Source organism: Globicephala melas, chromosome 9 (assembly GCF_963455315.2).
Source record: "Globicephala melas chromosome 9, mGloMel1.2, whole genome shotgun sequence".
Classification (NCBI taxonomy): Eukaryota; Metazoa; Chordata; class Mammalia; order Artiodactyla; family Delphinidae; genus Globicephala; species Globicephala melas.
In genome coordinates, this window is record NC_083322.1 from 37301261 (window position 1) to 37317351 (window position 16091).

General features: G+C 36.9%; 1 protein-coding gene and 1 pseudogene across 3 annotated transcripts in view; one reads left to right on the top strand and one right to left on the bottom strand.

The window, feature by feature from the left end:
• IMMP2L (inner mitochondrial membrane peptidase subunit 2) overlaps positions 1-16091 on the top strand; it is a 909720-nt gene that overhangs the window by 78309 nt on the left and 815320 nt on the right. For 2 of the 3 annotated variants that reach the window (XM_030857578.2, XM_060305399.1), the window contains exon 4: positions 12485-12588. In XM_030857578.2, coding sequence (XP_030713438.1) covers positions 12485-12588 — 104 coding nt within the window. Of the gene's footprint in view, positions 1-12484; positions 12589-15301; positions 15745-16091 lie in introns of those variants that run through there. The other variant, XM_060305400.2, reaches the window with a different exon arrangement.
• LOC115853846 (ras-related protein Rab-9A-like) lies at positions 8315-8920 on the bottom strand (annotated as a pseudogene).

Sequence of the window (16091 nt, forward strand, 5' to 3'; positions counted from 1 at the left end):
TTGCTTGCTGGCTAGTGCTACAATGTTAGAAAGTTTACAATGAAGTATTATTTCAGTTTCTTCTCTTACTTTAACAGTCCCGCTCTGCCGCACCTCACCCCACCAATCAGTTCTCTAAAATAATGGTTCTTCCAAAGAAGTCTGGGGGCTGCTGTTGGTTCCTGTGGCTGCCACTGGGGACTGTCTTATTGAAAAGCACAAAATACTATTTAAACATTTTAGATTGAATATAGTCAGGGCGGGTAGTGCTCGTTATAGGTCTGAAAAGATTGACAGTACTGCTCCCAAAGATGTGAGGTTAAAACCGGGCTTTATTGGTAGACTATAGGTAGTGAATTGTGGCTGTGGACTTCTTTTGTTTTAATTAAAAAGTGAATGAGAGAATAAATGAATAAGAAATTTGTAGAAAAAATCAAAACCATAGTAATATCATTTATTATTTGGCTGTGGCTAAATCTTACAAGGTGAGAAATCTATCATGTCTCTGTTTAATTCTCTAGGGGAGTTGTATTTTCCTAAATCAAGACATATATTTCCCCCAAACTGTCATATGATTTGAACTTAGACACAAGCTGAGAATTTAGGATACCTTGACAATAATATTTGTTTTTAGGAGAAATAAAAATCCATCAGATTGATCAGAGAGAACGTTAAAGCTCAACTCCTGTGTTATATTTGTTTCAAAAGCAGGTTTGATATCTGCCATTTCAAGGTTTAACATAATTTATTAACATCTGTTGAATTCTGCTGACTTATATTGTCTTTCTTAGAGTGAATGATATAGTACTTTGGTCAGAGCAAAGCATATAACCTCTTTTTAATGTAACTTAAAGTTTTTCCAAAAAAAAAGATAGAAAAAGAAAATTATAATCTCATCAACCAGAGCTAATTTAAGATTTTTTTTTTACTGTGTACCTTTATTTATATATGTATGTATGTTTTAAAAATGAAACTTAAAAACATAATGGATATAATGTTTTGGGTTTTTTAAAAATTTTTATTTATTTTTCACTGCGTTGGGTATTTGTTGCTGCACACAGGCTTTCTCTAGTTGCAGCGAGCAAGGGCTACTCTTCGTTGTGGTGCACGGGCTTCTCGTTGCAGTGGCTTCTCTTGTTGTGGAGCGTGGGCTCTAGGCACACGGGCTTCAATAGTTGTGGCTTGTGGGCTCCAGAGTGTAGGCTCAGTAGTTGTGGCGCACGGGCTTAGTTGCTCCGCGGCCTGTGGGATCTTCCCAGACCAGGGCTCGAACCCGTGTCCCCTGCATTGGCAGGTGTATTCTTAACCACTGCGCCACCAGGGAAGCCCAGGCATCATGGTTTTCTAGAAGATATTTTTCAATAGTTATGCACATTGAAATTTCATCTGGATTACTTCCTAGAGGCAGAATTGAGATCCAAAATAGAAGTATGCTTACTTTATTTGCTTAGCTGAAATGAAACAATGCACCAAGAATTTAGTAGTCGGTGCGGGGGGGTGATGGTGGTAAAAATTTCAGCCTGAGGACTTCCAGTTTAGTTCAGGCGTACCTCAGAAGTATTGCAAGTTTGGTTCCAGACCACCGCAATAAAGTGAATAGCACAATAAAGCAAGTCACATGACTTTTTTTGTTGTTGTTCGTTTCCCAGTGCATTTAAAAGTTATGTTTACATTATTCTGTAGTCTATTAAGTGCAATAGCATTATGTCTAAAAATAACAATGAACATATCTTAATTAAACAATACTTTATTGCTAAAAATTGCTAACCAGCTTTTGAGCTTTTAGTGAGTCATAATCTTTTTGCTGGTGTAGGGTTGTGCCTCATTGTTGTTGCTGCTGATTTATCAGGGTTGTGGTTGCTGAAAGTTGGGTGGCTCTAGCAATTTCTTTTTTTTTTTCCACAGCATGTATGTTTCTTTATCAATAGTAGAAATAGTAGACAAAAAAAAAAGTTGAAAGTTGAAATTCCTCCTTGATCTATGGGCTACAGAATGGATGTTGTGTTAGCAGGCATGAAAACAACATTAGTCTTATACATCCATCAGAGTTCTTCGATGACCAAATGCATTGTCAATAAGCAGTAATATTTTGAAAGGAATATTTTTTCTGAGCAGTAGGTCTCCACAGACCTTAAAATATTCAGTAAACCAGGCTTCCCTGGTGGCGCCGTGGTTGAGAGTCTGCCTGCCAATGCAGGGGACACGAGTTCATGCCCTGGTCTGGGAAGATCCCACATGCCACGGAGCGGCTGGGCCCGTGAGCCATGGCCACTGAGCCTGCGCGTCCAGAGCCTGTGCTCCACAACGGGGGAGGCCACAACAGTGAGAGGCCCGCATACCGCAAAAAAAAAAAAAAAAAAAAAAAAATTCAGTAAACCATGTTGTAAAGAGATGTGCTGTAATTCAGACTTTGTTGTTCCATTTACAGAGCACAGGCAGAGTAGATTTAGCATAATTCTTGAAGGCCCTGTGATTTTCAGAATGGTAATTGAGCACTGGCTCTTTCATCTACATTGAAAATCTGTTGTTTAGTGTAGCCACCTTCATAAATTATCTTAGCTAGATCTTCTAGATAATTTGTGCAGCTTCTACATCAGCACTTGCTGCTTCACTTTGCACTTTGATGTTATGGAGATGGCTTCCTTCCTTAAACTTCATGAACCAACCTCCGCTAGCTTCAAACTTTTCTTCTGCAGCTTCTTCACCTCTCTCAGCCTTCACAGAATTGAAGAGAGTTAGGACCTTGCTCTGGATTTGGCTTTGGCTGAAGGGAATGTTGTGGCTTGTTTGATCTTCTCTCTAGACCACTAAAACTTCCTCCATATCAGCAATAAGGCTGTTTCACTTTCTTATCATTTGTGTGTTCACTAGAGTAGCACTTTTACTTTCTATCAATAACTTTTCCTTTGCAGTCACAATTTGGCTAACTGACCTAAGAGGCCTAGCTTTCAGCTTTTCTTGGCTTTCCACGTCCTTTAGTCACTAAGCTTAATCATTTTGAAACAGGAGGAAAGGGGGCAGGGCACAACCTTTAAAAGAATGACATAGCCCGAAGACACGATGTAAACTGATTAGAACCAAATAGGTCCAAGATGGTGGAAGATTTGACTTCCAGTGGACCTTGAATCTCATTATATGCTCATTGTAATACATTAGCATATGCTAAATGCACACACCCACCAGCTCCATAACAGTTCTGAGGCTGACCATCAAAGATCAAAAAGTGTGCAGTGGCCCAATCCTGGAAATCTCTGCCCCTTCCCCAAAATAACTGGAATACTTCTCCCACTCATTAGCCTATGAAATTACCTGCCCCTATGAAAACTGACAACCCCATACCCTGGTGCCTCTCTCGCCTTCTGTGATGGCCCACACTCTGTCTATGGAGTGTGTTTCTCTCTAAATAAATCCACTTTTTACCTATCACTTTGTCTCTCACTGAATTGTTTCTGCCATGAGACATCAAGAACCTGAAGTTCAGTAAGTCCTAAGACCAGGTGTGTGATCTCAGTTAAAAGAATGTGGGTTCAAGTCCCAATCTGAGTTTCATGGTTTTAATTTCTAGCTTTTGATTTAAAGTGAGATACCTATAACTCTTCCTTTCACTTGAACACTTATTGTAGGGGTATTGACTGACCTAATTTCAATATTGTTGTGTCTCAGGGAATGGGAAGGCCGGAGTGGGGGGAATGACCAGTCGGTGGAGCAGTCAGAACACACACAACATTTATCGATTAAATTTGCTGTTTTATATGGACACAGTTTGTGGTGCCCCAAAACAATTATAATAACAACATCAAAGATTACTGACCACAGGCCACCATAACAAGTATCATAAATGAAAAATTTGAAATATTGCTAGGATTACCAAAATGTGACACAGAGACACGAAGTGAGTATATATTGTTGGAAAAATAGAGCTGATAGACCCTTGATGCAGGGTTGAAACAAACCTTCAATTTGTAAAAACAAAATATCTGTGAAGCACAATAAAGTGAAGAGCAATAAAAAAAGATATGCCAGTTTTTGAAAGGAAAAACATTCAGGGCAATAAGCAAAGGCTTAATCTTATCTTGAATCTTATGGAAAGGATGTTGTACTTGATTTTGTTTCCCTTTGTCCTGTTGTTGCTGTAGTCATCATTATCATCTTATTTGTTGACTGGTATCATGCACTGTTAAGAATGTTTCCTGGATCCTCTGATTTAATTCTCATATGAGAACCCTATGAGGTGGGTGGTACTGCAATTCCCCACTTTATAGATGTGGAAATCAGGTTTAGAAACGTTAAATAGTTTGTTTCAGGTAATCTGGCTAGTAAGCAAGTGGAGCCCAGTTTTGAACATAGTTTTCTGTCTTTAGAGCAAGGGCTATCCAAAAGACTTATCTAAGTTGTTTGATTTTTTTTTTCTTTTCTTTCTTTTTTTCAGTTATACATAAACATGTGTCTATTTTTTTCAAATTCTTTTCCCATTTAGGTTGTTACAGAACATTGTGCAGTGTTCCCTGTGCTATATAGTAGGTCCTTGTTGGTTATCTGTTTTAAATACAACAGTGTGTACAAGTCCAAAAGACTTATCTAAGCTGTTTGATTTTTAATCCTAGTGCTCCACAGTAGAAGCTAAGGAATTGATTGTGTGAGAATGTAAATCACTGAAGTAAAGAAGGGCAGAGCTGCTTTTGGGTTTATTTTCTTCTTTATGGGTAATCCCAATGACTAGCAGTGTTTTCCCCCTTGCTGCTGGAAATCTCTTTGACTGCAAGCAGGAACATCTGACACAGTCACACATTTTGAGATACAGGTAGAAACTCCTAGATTGGACAGGTTGTGGAGGAAAGGGAACCCTCCTACCTTGTTGGTGGGAACGTAAATTGGTGCAGCCACCATGGAAAACAGTATGGAGGTTCCTTAAAAGATTAAAAATAGAGTTGCTGAGTTGCTGTGTGATCCAGCACTCCCACTGCTGGGCAGATATTTGGAGAAAACTCTAATTCGAAAAGATACATGCACCCCAATGTTTATAGTAGCACTATTTACAATAGCCAAGACATGGAAGCAACGTAAATGTCCATCAACAGATGAATGGATAAAGAAGATGTGAGATATATATATATATATATATACACACACAGACGTGCGTGTGCGTGTGCGCACACATACACACAAAGAAATATTAGTCATAAAAAAAGAATGAAATAATGTCATTTGCAGCAACATGGATGGACCTAGAGATTATCATACTAAGTGAAGTAAGTCAGAAAGAGAAAGACAAATATCATGTAATATCACATATGTGGACTCTAAAATATGATACAAATGAACTTATATACAAAACAGAAACAGACTCACAGACATAGAAAACAAACTTATGGTTACCAAAGGGGAAGGGGCGGGGAGGGATAAATTAGGAGTTTGGGATTAGCAGATACAAACTACTACATGCAAAATAGATAAACAATAAGCTCCTACTGTATAGCACAGGGAACTATATTCAGTAAGAATACATTCAGTTTTATATATATGGAAAATACTCTAAAAAAAATATATAACTGACCCAATTTGCCATATACCAGAAACTAACACAACATTGTAAATCAACTATACTTCAATTGAAACAAAAAAAGAAACTCCTAGATTAAATATTCTCTGAGGTTTCTTACTTCAGAAAACATTGTTATTTTCAGTTGGTTATAATTTTGACGTAATCTCTGGGAATCTAGGATTTAAAATATTAACAACATGACAAGAAAATATGGACTCTTTGGTTACATTGGGTTTCCAAAGTTTATGACTTTTAATTTAGATTTCATGTGTATACCTTTGGTTTGAAAAGATTGCTTTCTCTGTCTGAAGCAAACTGCCCTTCCACAGGGAAGAACAAGTTGTAAAATTTCCAAGAAATAACATGGTTTACTAATTTTTCTAAAATTGCATCATCCAAATGAAGTTTTCTTCATTTCTTATATAAAATTTTCATTTTGAAGTTAGTGCATTATTTTTCTTCTGAAAAGTTGTTTTAGAAAACTCAGGAAGTAAAGTGTACTTATTTTTTTAAAAAATTTTAATTGAAGTACAAACAACTATGGTTTTTATAGTGCTATAGGAACAGTTTCCCAATTACAGAAAGTTTCTCTTTATGAAAAGTGTTATTCATATTCATAAGTGTTATTCACACTTATAAATGAATTGTAAAGAAAATTTTATTCTGTTTTGATTAGCATTATCTTATTATGGCTACTAATAAAGCACTGTCCAACTTTATTCCTAATGCTTAAATTGCCTACTTGATGCAACACAAAAAATTTCTTACTGAACTTACTCATCCAGAGTATATTTTCTTGGAAGCTGTATACATTGTTTATTTTTTAAAAATTAATTAATTAATTTTTGGCTGCGTTGGGTCTTTGTTGCTGCACGTGGGCTTTCTCTAGCTGCGGCGAGCAGGGGCTACTCTTCATTGTGGTGTGCGGGCTTCTCATTGCAGTGGCTTCTTTGTTGCAGAGCACGGACTCCAGAGCGCAGGCTCAGTAGTTGTGGCGCACGGGCTTAGTTGCTCTGAGGCATGTGGGATCTTCTCAGACCAGGGCTCGAACCCGTGTTCTCTGCATTGGCAGACAGATTCTTAACCACTGTGCCACCAGGGAAGTGCAAGAGATGTATACATTGTTTAGATAACGTACATTGCTTGGGAAACATCTTAGTTAAATATGCTTTCAAACACCTTTAATCTTTTAAACTTAAAAGCATAGAAATACTATTTTCCAGCCACTGTTCTGGGATTGGGGATACAAAAATGAATAAAGTATGGTTCCTGCAACTGAGAAACTTACAGTGAAAGAGTCATATGTATAGGCTGATACCTGTAATAAGGTTTTAAGAGCTATCCCTGAAGTTTACCTAAATTGCTAAGGGAGCACAGGTGGGGGAATGATTAATTTAGCCTTGTGGAGGAGAGGAAAGGTAAAAGAAAACTATTGTTTCCTTTGTAAAAATCAAACAAGGTCTTCCAGGTGTTGACTAATGATTCTAATATTTTACTTCTTGAAATTAGACGTGCTTCCTTCTGGGTTTTTTTTCCCCTACATAAATCTTTTGTTTACAATGCATTACCTTTTGGTTCTAACAATTAACATTAGAAAAGTTGGTAGATGATTCATTCTGTAAGGGAAAGATGAATGCAAGTGTCAAGATTTGAGTCTATAGGGATTATTCGGTCCCTAACCATGGAGCACCAGGATGTAATTTCCTAATTTCTGCAAGGGAACTTCAAGTTTTGTTGTGTTTTGTTTTAAGGCTTCACAGAGAAGTCACCATCATCTGAGCTGGGCTTTGAAAGATAAACAGAATTTTTCCAAGTAGGGAAAAGGCATTCTGGGAAGAGGGAAAGTCTGGTGATAGGTGACTCGGAGAGAGAAGTTGAGAAGGACTCAGTAGTTTTCTAGTATGGGGGATAAGGTGAGTGGTGATACTGTTAACTAAGGAGGAGAGTATAGAAGTATATTCTGGGGCTAGGATGGAATATGGTCTCTGTTTTGGGCATGTTGATTTGGGGAGTCTTTGGAAATTTCATTAATTGATTTTTAAAAAATTCTTTCCACTAAAATTTATTAACATCCTTACTTGCCCACGTATCAAGAACACAGACATAAGAAATAATCTATTCTCAAAATGCTTATGGACTCTTGGAGAGAGAGAATCCAATAATTATAATATGTGCTTAAAACTGCTATGATAGCAGCAGTCACAGGTTTTGATGGGGAACTTGGGAGTTTTGATCACCTAATGGAGACTGAAGATGGGAATGGGGAGGAGAGATAAGGAGTGATAGGAAAGAATTCCTATGAGATTGCCTCATGGAATTCAAGTTTTTTTTTTTTTTTCTGGATTTTAATCTTTAATATATAACATTATTGCTTTAGGACATGTTTTCCCTGAACCAGGAACAGAATGCTAATTATATAAAAATATACACATAGAAAAAGTAGTTCTCCATTTTCCCAGGGAAAAAACAGTAACTTCTAGAACACTCAAGTGTTTTGTTTTAATTATAAAAGTCTTGGTCATCTCATTTATTAGCTCTGTAACATACATATTTAAATTAAACATTATTAGACAACCATTACAACTTATAAATGTAAGGTGCCATTACTGAGTAAATAGAGTCTCCTGTGAGTGGATGTGTCCCTTCTCCCGCCCACTAACAAGGCAGTAATATGGTTAGTTTAATTTTATGAGTACATGATCCATCCCTGCAAACACTAATTCTCGTCTCCACCCTGTGCTTATCTGTGCAAGTGTATGAGCTGGTTAGATCTCACGGGCAACCTCTCTAACTTCAACAGCAAGATGAGCTGGGCTTGGGCTTTCAGTGCAGACTAATTGTGTCTGTCTGAATCAAGTGATCTGACCTATACTCGGTAGCAAGCACTCTTCGAACTGCTTCCTCAAAGGCCGCTGTGACATTCGTGGCATCTTTTGCACTTGTTTCAAAGTAAGGATGGTCGCTGTTGTCCCTGCACCAGGCTTGAGCTTCTTCTGCAGACACCTGCCGCTCGCTGATGTCAACCTTGTTACCCAAAATCACAAAAGGAAAGCTTTCGGGCTTTGTCACATCCGCATAATATATGAATTTTTTCTTCCAGTTTCTCAAGTTCTGGAAGCTTTGAGAATCATCGACGCTAAAAGTATGCAGGCAACAGTCAGAACTTCTGTAAAATGGCGTCCTCAGGCTTCTGAATCACTCTTGACCGGCCGTGTCCCAAATCTGTATGGTAACAAAATGTCCATCCACCTCCAAATCTTTATTTAAAAATTCCACACCTATTGTATAGAAGAGCTGGGTATCCAACTTATTAGACACATATCTGTTCATTAGAGAACTCTTCCCAACTCCACCATCTCCAAGGAGAATTACTTTAAAAAGCAGTGATTTTCCTGCCATTTTTAATCTCAACATCTCTGATTTCAGAACCCTTAATTGTTCAGTTCAGATATCATCATTATCCCTAGGGCTGTCGGGAAAGATCCACTTGGGCACGGACCGCAGGAAAAGCCGTTCACCACTGTGCCAGGGTCATTATAGGAGTGCAGGGAGTTTCTCGCGGCCACACGGAGGAAGCCCGGGAGCTCCGGGCCAGCCTGTCCGGGTGCAGAGAGGAAAGAGAGAAGGTCGAGGACCCGGCGCGCAGGAGGCGTCGGCGGCACTGCCCGGGTCCAACTGCAGTTGCTCCCGTCCAGCACCGAGGGAACAACGTGGCGACGGGGCGGGGCCCTTAAGTGTTGTTTTGAAGTATGAGTTAAACAGATTGTGGGAAGAGGGAAAGAGGGGGAAACATTTCAGGCAGGAATTTTGCTTAGATGATGCCTTGGGAGTGTGAGGAACTAACCTGTGTATAGGGAGCACTGCTTGTGGTTTAGTGTTAACTTGTAGGAACTATGTAAGTGGGGATTGGTAGGGTCCTGCAGATCATATGTCTCTTGATTTTTATGTTGAAGACAGTCATGTTGGTAGTGTCAGGAAGCTAGTGAAGGATTTTAAGTAGGGGAATGGCTTGATCAAATTTGATGCCCAGCAACCAGTTAGAATTATGTTCTAGAATTTCAGAAATGCAGTTGGGGGGTAGGGTATAAATTTAACTAGGGGTCACAATAATGGATAAAGTGCTTCCTGTTTAGATGTGGAGACAGGTTAATAAAACTGACATCACAGTATGCGAAGTGTTGTAGTATGCAGTGCTATGTATTGAGTATAGAGGAGGAAGTGATTTGGGACTTCACTTTTAACAGTCATAGGTATATGGGTGGTATTTGCAACTGAGAATATTGATGATCTTTTCTAAGGAAATAATATAAAGCAGAGATGAAAGAACTGATGGTAGAATTCCAGAAGAAAGCAGCTTTCATGGGATAATGGTTAAAGAAGAATCATCTAAAGCTATGATGTTAGCACTGTGGGCTACAACTGATTTGTAGGTTGCAAATCAATAATAGTGGATGGGAAATTAATATGGTTGGCTATAGACAGAATTTTAAAAATATGGATTAAGAGACAAAGAAAATATCAGGGTGTATGAAGTAAAGGTAATTATTATTTTGTGGCATTTTGTTCAGATGTGTGTATTCGTGCATGTGTGTATTGGGTAAAGTGTAAAATGTCTTTCTTATTAAGAGTTGTAATCACAAACTTTTGAAAAACAATAAAAGACACTAAGGAAGAGCAGTTGGAAATAATTAAATAACTTTTGTTCTTCACTACTCTGATGGCAAGGAAAAGAAATGGACCCAGAGCAAGTGCAGTAGAAAGGAGATTTTCTCTTTATGTGCAGGTGGTCTCCCCCAGGCCGCCTTTGCCACAGCAATTATGTAGGAAGAGAAATACAAAGAAATAAGGGGAAAGGACTTGCAAGATACAGAACTCAAAGACAGAGAGGGAGAGGAAGAAATAGAGAATATGAATGGGAAATATGGGTGAGAAAGAATAAACCCCTATAGAAGCGTGACTTTCAGCTTAACCCTACTGTGTGATGGCAAAAGCTCCATACCCTAGCACCATGGCCCAACAAAGCCCCTTGGATTTATCCTACCATATCAGCTCTGTTCCTTATTAGGGATAGAGCCAGAGGAGGAACCTGGGGAAAGGGTACAAAACCACCTCTAATTAAAGTTGTGATTTAGTAATATCAATAATAGAAGTTATTGAGAGCTTAACTATGGGCTAAGAACTATTCTAAGCACTTTAAATGCATGATCTCGCCGAATAAGTTAATATTTGTAAAGCCCTTAGAACGATGTCTTGCACGTGGTAAGTACTCGGCAAATATTGGCTATTATTATTATTTAATTATTAATTAGAGAATAGTTACTAAATATCACCATTTTACTAGTAAGGAAATTGGAGTATAATAAAGTTAAGTAACTTAAGATTTTATAGTTATAAAGAAATAGAATCATGCACTTTTGAGTTGGAGGTGAGAGACTGACTAGTATAGGTACATGACGTTGTATGATGACTGGTGCTTGAAATATGATGGTAGAGAGGAGACAAGATGGGCCATAAGTGAAAGATATTATGAAAAGAAAATCCCTTTAGCTTGGTGACTGGTTGGATATGAAGTAAAAAGATAATTAAGATTTTAAGTTGGTTGACTGGGAAAATGGTAAATAAGGATGTAAGAAAATAAGGAAGAAAATTGTTTTGGTAGGAAATGATGACAAATTCCATTTAATCATGTTGAATTTTATGTCAGATAGTCAAGTGATGATTAGCAGGGAATTCAAAACTAAAGTTAGAGATATTTAGGCATTATCACATAAAGGAGTTGCAGAAGCTGTAGAAGGGTTTGAGACCCCCAAGGATAACCAATATTTTTTGGCCACAAAAAATCTGGGGAGTCAAAAATAAGATCATGATAATAGCCCCCATGCAAAATTTCCACAGCTTTGCCCACATCTGCTTTGTAGAACCTACAAGTAATACCAGGCATCTTTAAAAAAGAGTATGTCACTACTGCTCCAGGGATGGGCTGTTGTCTGGCATGCACTGTTTTCCTCGCTCCTGCCCTGGTTGCTGTGGCTGTGTCTCCTCTTGCGGCCACCATCTGTGAAGGTGGAGCGCCTCAGCTGTGGTTTGGTACCTTTCCCACCACCGCAGAAATTGCTGTTTCCCCTATGACGTTCTCAGAGACCCTGGAGGGTCAATGGTGATAAAGCTTTCCTACTTTTTCTCATTCTTTTGTCCACCCTCAGGTTTCAGACTTGATATCCATTGGCTTTTTCTGCACCCCTGTCCAGGTGACAGGTATGTTGGCTTTATGGCTCCTCAGTCAGTTTTTTATGCCTAGATGATTCCTGACCTTCAGATGAATTCTTACATGAAATGTTTCTCAGTTTTTGCCCCATCAATCCTTAGGCACATCTAGACTTGTCTGAATCCTAAGGTGAAGGTTACTTATTAGGCTTAAACTGGAGCCAGGACCCTTGTTGCATGCTCTCTGGAGAAAAGAGAGGTCAAATAGGCAAATTCCCATATTTTCCAAGATTATCCCATCACTCGTTTCTTCTGGTCCCTTTACTTCTTCATGTGGGTGTTTTCCTGGTTGATCTGAGATTATTTCTTCTTTTCTCCAGATGGAATGATAATGTGTACTTACTGTGGAATTAGATCCTATCCGAATATTTTGTTGGGAGGTTTGATTCACTTTTTCCTTTTAATTCTTCTTACAGGTTTCCATGCTCTTTGTTGGAGTTTAGTAAAGATTTGAATATCTAGCACGTTTTCCTTTCAAATAAGTATTGGTAATGTATTTTTTTTTTCTGGTTCTCTGTGAAGAATCCCAGTGAGCCTTTTTGAAAACTCATCATTTGCAGTTATTTTAGAAGAGCAATTTGTTGAAAGCTACCATATTAGAAATGTTTTATTGCACTGCACTACAGCTATGAAGTGCAAGGAACCATGAAGAATGAAAAATACAAATGATAGATGTGTCTCTTTCATCTTATTTTTTAGCCTTCTTTGAATCCTGGGGGGAGCCAGTCATCTGATGTGGTGCTTTTGAACCACTGGAAAGTGAGGAATTTTGAAGTACAACGTGGTGACATTGTGTCATTAGTGTAAGTAAATCAGAAACATACTATATTCATATATAAGATTATTTATAATTATCTGATTTAACTAGTAATTCACTGTTTATACCATATTGTCAATTATTAAATTAATAGGTCCATTTAAAATATTGATATAATGCATTTTTCAAAATCAATTTTGAAATGTAACAGTGCTATAAGAAAGGATTTTTCTTTTATACTTAAAATATATCAGTTGACTGACATACCTGGATTTGGTAGAACGTGTTTAATGAAATGTTGATTAGAAATTATTATATTGATGATCTAGAGTACATGAACTTGGTATTTGGGTAATTTTGAAATTCCACATTTTGGAAGCAACTGTTAAGTTACTCTCATGGTTTATTAGCTTGTGTAGCTACAAAATATTTCTAGACGATGATAATTGTGACATGAAATTCAGTGGCATTTATATATATCGGTAATTTAACTGAAAAAAGGAAGTTTGGAAGACTAGTAGACTGGAGGCTTTTGTATGGGACCAAAAGGTGGCACTGTTTCTCTGTTAAAGTATTAAGACTGGTCCAGAACAAAAATTTCATAGTGTAGAAAAGGAATGTCAAAATGTACATAACTGACACAATGATAGTCCTAGTACATGCTTGAGATTTGTTTGTTTATTTTAAAAGTAAATTTACATTGAGAAGACTGCAACAGAACTTGCCTAATTTCTTCTGGTTTCATCTACTTATAAAAATGTTTTAATATGATTCCCTGTTATGCCAGTTAGTGCTTAGTAATGTAGCAATTACTGTTACTTGTTTAGTGATAGTAAAAATCCTGTTTGGTGAAGACTTCCAACTTATAGTTCTGATTCTTGAATTGGAATGATTGTTTTTTGTTGGGTGATAATTTATAATTGGTAAAAGCAAAACGTTATCTACTGGTTCATACTTACCTTTGGCTAGTACTTTGTGGCAGTAGATATTTTCTAAATGTGTCTCAGTCAAACCTGTTCTACCAAGATTTGAAAACATATTAAGTAAATCTGGTAAGTAACTAATGAAATAAATTTGAGTGAAGTTTTGTATGGCAGCCATCCGAGGATGGGAATTAAATGCTTCTCATGTTCTTGAGTGCTTTCTTTAATATTAACCTACTCTTTGGAGTATACTTTTATTTTGTCATTCAGGGAACTGTTTCTGCAACCTCCTTAACAACCTTTCCATGCTGGGTTAGCCTGTCGTGCACTCATTATTCTTTTGCCTTTGGTTTGACAAGGTTACATCCTCGCTTAGTGGTGGAGAGGATACCCACCCAAGTGAAAGAGGTCACACTATAAGCAGACAATCATGCAGTAACTTTTTTCTCTGAGAAACATACTGACTATCTCTAACCAAGTGAATTTGAATAGGTAGTTGGGAAAAAAAAAAGGCTGCTTAAAATTCAGGGTTGCATGGGTCCATAACAGTACCCTAGCATATCATAGACTATGTAAAAAAGAGAACACTATTCATTTATGTAAATATTAAAGTAATTGATGTTTATTATATAAATTAATTTCAGAAATAGTGTATTCAAATTAAGGTTGATATACTGAATTGTAGCTACTTCGGTTGAACTGTATTTTTAATGAGTTAATTGTGCTATATCTCTGTCATGTACAAATAACACAAATTTTCTTTCATAATGCTTGTTGCTAGCAGGAACTATTTACATATAAGAATGCTTAGTGATTGGTATCATGTTATTTAATAACAAATAATCATTAAGCAGTAATTGTTGCTTTCTTTTTATGAACCAAAAGTCTTATACTAAAATCTTCTTTAGCATGATGTAATATAGTAAAAGACACTGTTTAAAGTATCTTTTTAGTTTTAGAACAAAAATGCTTTCTAGACACATGTCCTTACATAAGAATATCCTATCTATGTAAGAAATGTGTGACTAATACGGAAATGCATGACTAAATTTTGAATTTATGGCTAAATATAAAATATGATAAATATAATATTGGTATTAATAACACATTTTATTGATATATAAGTAATCTTTGGAAACAAGGTAGTTTGACAGTTTATATTTTAAATTATCCTCGGACAGCATTTTATGTATTTAGAGTATGTGGAAATGCAGCATTTCTATGATAATATTATATATGCATTTCTGGAAAACGTAGTTCGTAAATTCATACTTAAGTTACTAGGGCTTATGCATGTTTGTAACCAGAGCACTAATGAAAATAACAACAATTCCAATAGCACCATTTAAAAGACACATGAACTTTCTAGTAAATAAACACTGCAGTAAATGTCGAATTTTACTTAAAAAAGGTGAAGGTAGCTTGATGGAAGACTATATAAGGAAGGGTTGAGGCTATCTATATTTACAAGGGCCAGGGGCATTATTATCAGAAGTTGCAAGTAGAGGAAAGATTGCAAGCTTTGTACAAAATGTACTGATCCCAGAGATGTATGCTCAGCTCATTGTTTTGTGTTACTTTGTTTTATTTATTTATTTATAACTTTATTTTTTAATGAAAACAAAGATCCCGGTTAACCTTGCTTTAAGCACTTCTAGGAGAAAGGTTGAATGTATAATACTGATTCCTTCTTACTTTGCTGCCTTTAGTGTACTTAGCCTTCAGCTGTTAATTATTAATGAGGCAAAACATTAATGATCTGGGAAGAAAATCAGATGTGAACCAGTGCAGCTTCTGCTTTGTACTGAAAATTCTTTCTCCATTCTTTCTCACCAGTTGCCTATGAGCTAATTCATGTTACAGGAACACAGGATGTAGCAGAGGAGACTTCTATTGTAAGAAATTTCATTCAGAGCTTATTGACCAAGGCCCGTTTCCTAAACCAAGGAAGGTCTGGGTGGGGGAAGTGTGCATATTGGAATACGCTTCTTTGCATCTCTTCCTTTTCCTGTCACTTTCTTTCTGTTGGTAGCAGTGGGGCTACTGTTTAAGCACATTATTCAGTAATGTTAAATCAAACGGTGTATTTGTTTGATAACGTTACTGGTCGCACAAAACATTATTTGCTGTCATCAAGTCCTCAGTGTTAGAGTGTAAGTAGGTGACATCATACTCTCTTAGTGGATTTGCAAACTAATAGTGGTGATTAAGGTGGATTTTCTATACCTTGGAATCGACTTTTCATTAACCTGTGTGATGGCCTTACTGCCATAGACTTAGCATAAGTAGCACTATTTTATAATGATATATCAATTACCATCCATTGGGACAGAGGTTCCTTCATAATAAAGTTTCAGATAATCACATTTAAAAGTGTTTTAACTTTTCACTTTGAAATGACTTAAAGAAAGGTTGTAAAAATAGTATAGAGAGTTCCCATATACCCCTAATTTTTTTTTCTGTTTTATTAAGGTAAAATTGACAAAATTGTAATATATTTAAAGTGTACACTGGGATGAATTGATATATGTATACATTGTGAAAGAATTCCCTCCATCAAGTTAATTAACACGTCCATCACCTATTTACGGTGAGAACATTTACTCTCTTAGCCAAGTTCATTATA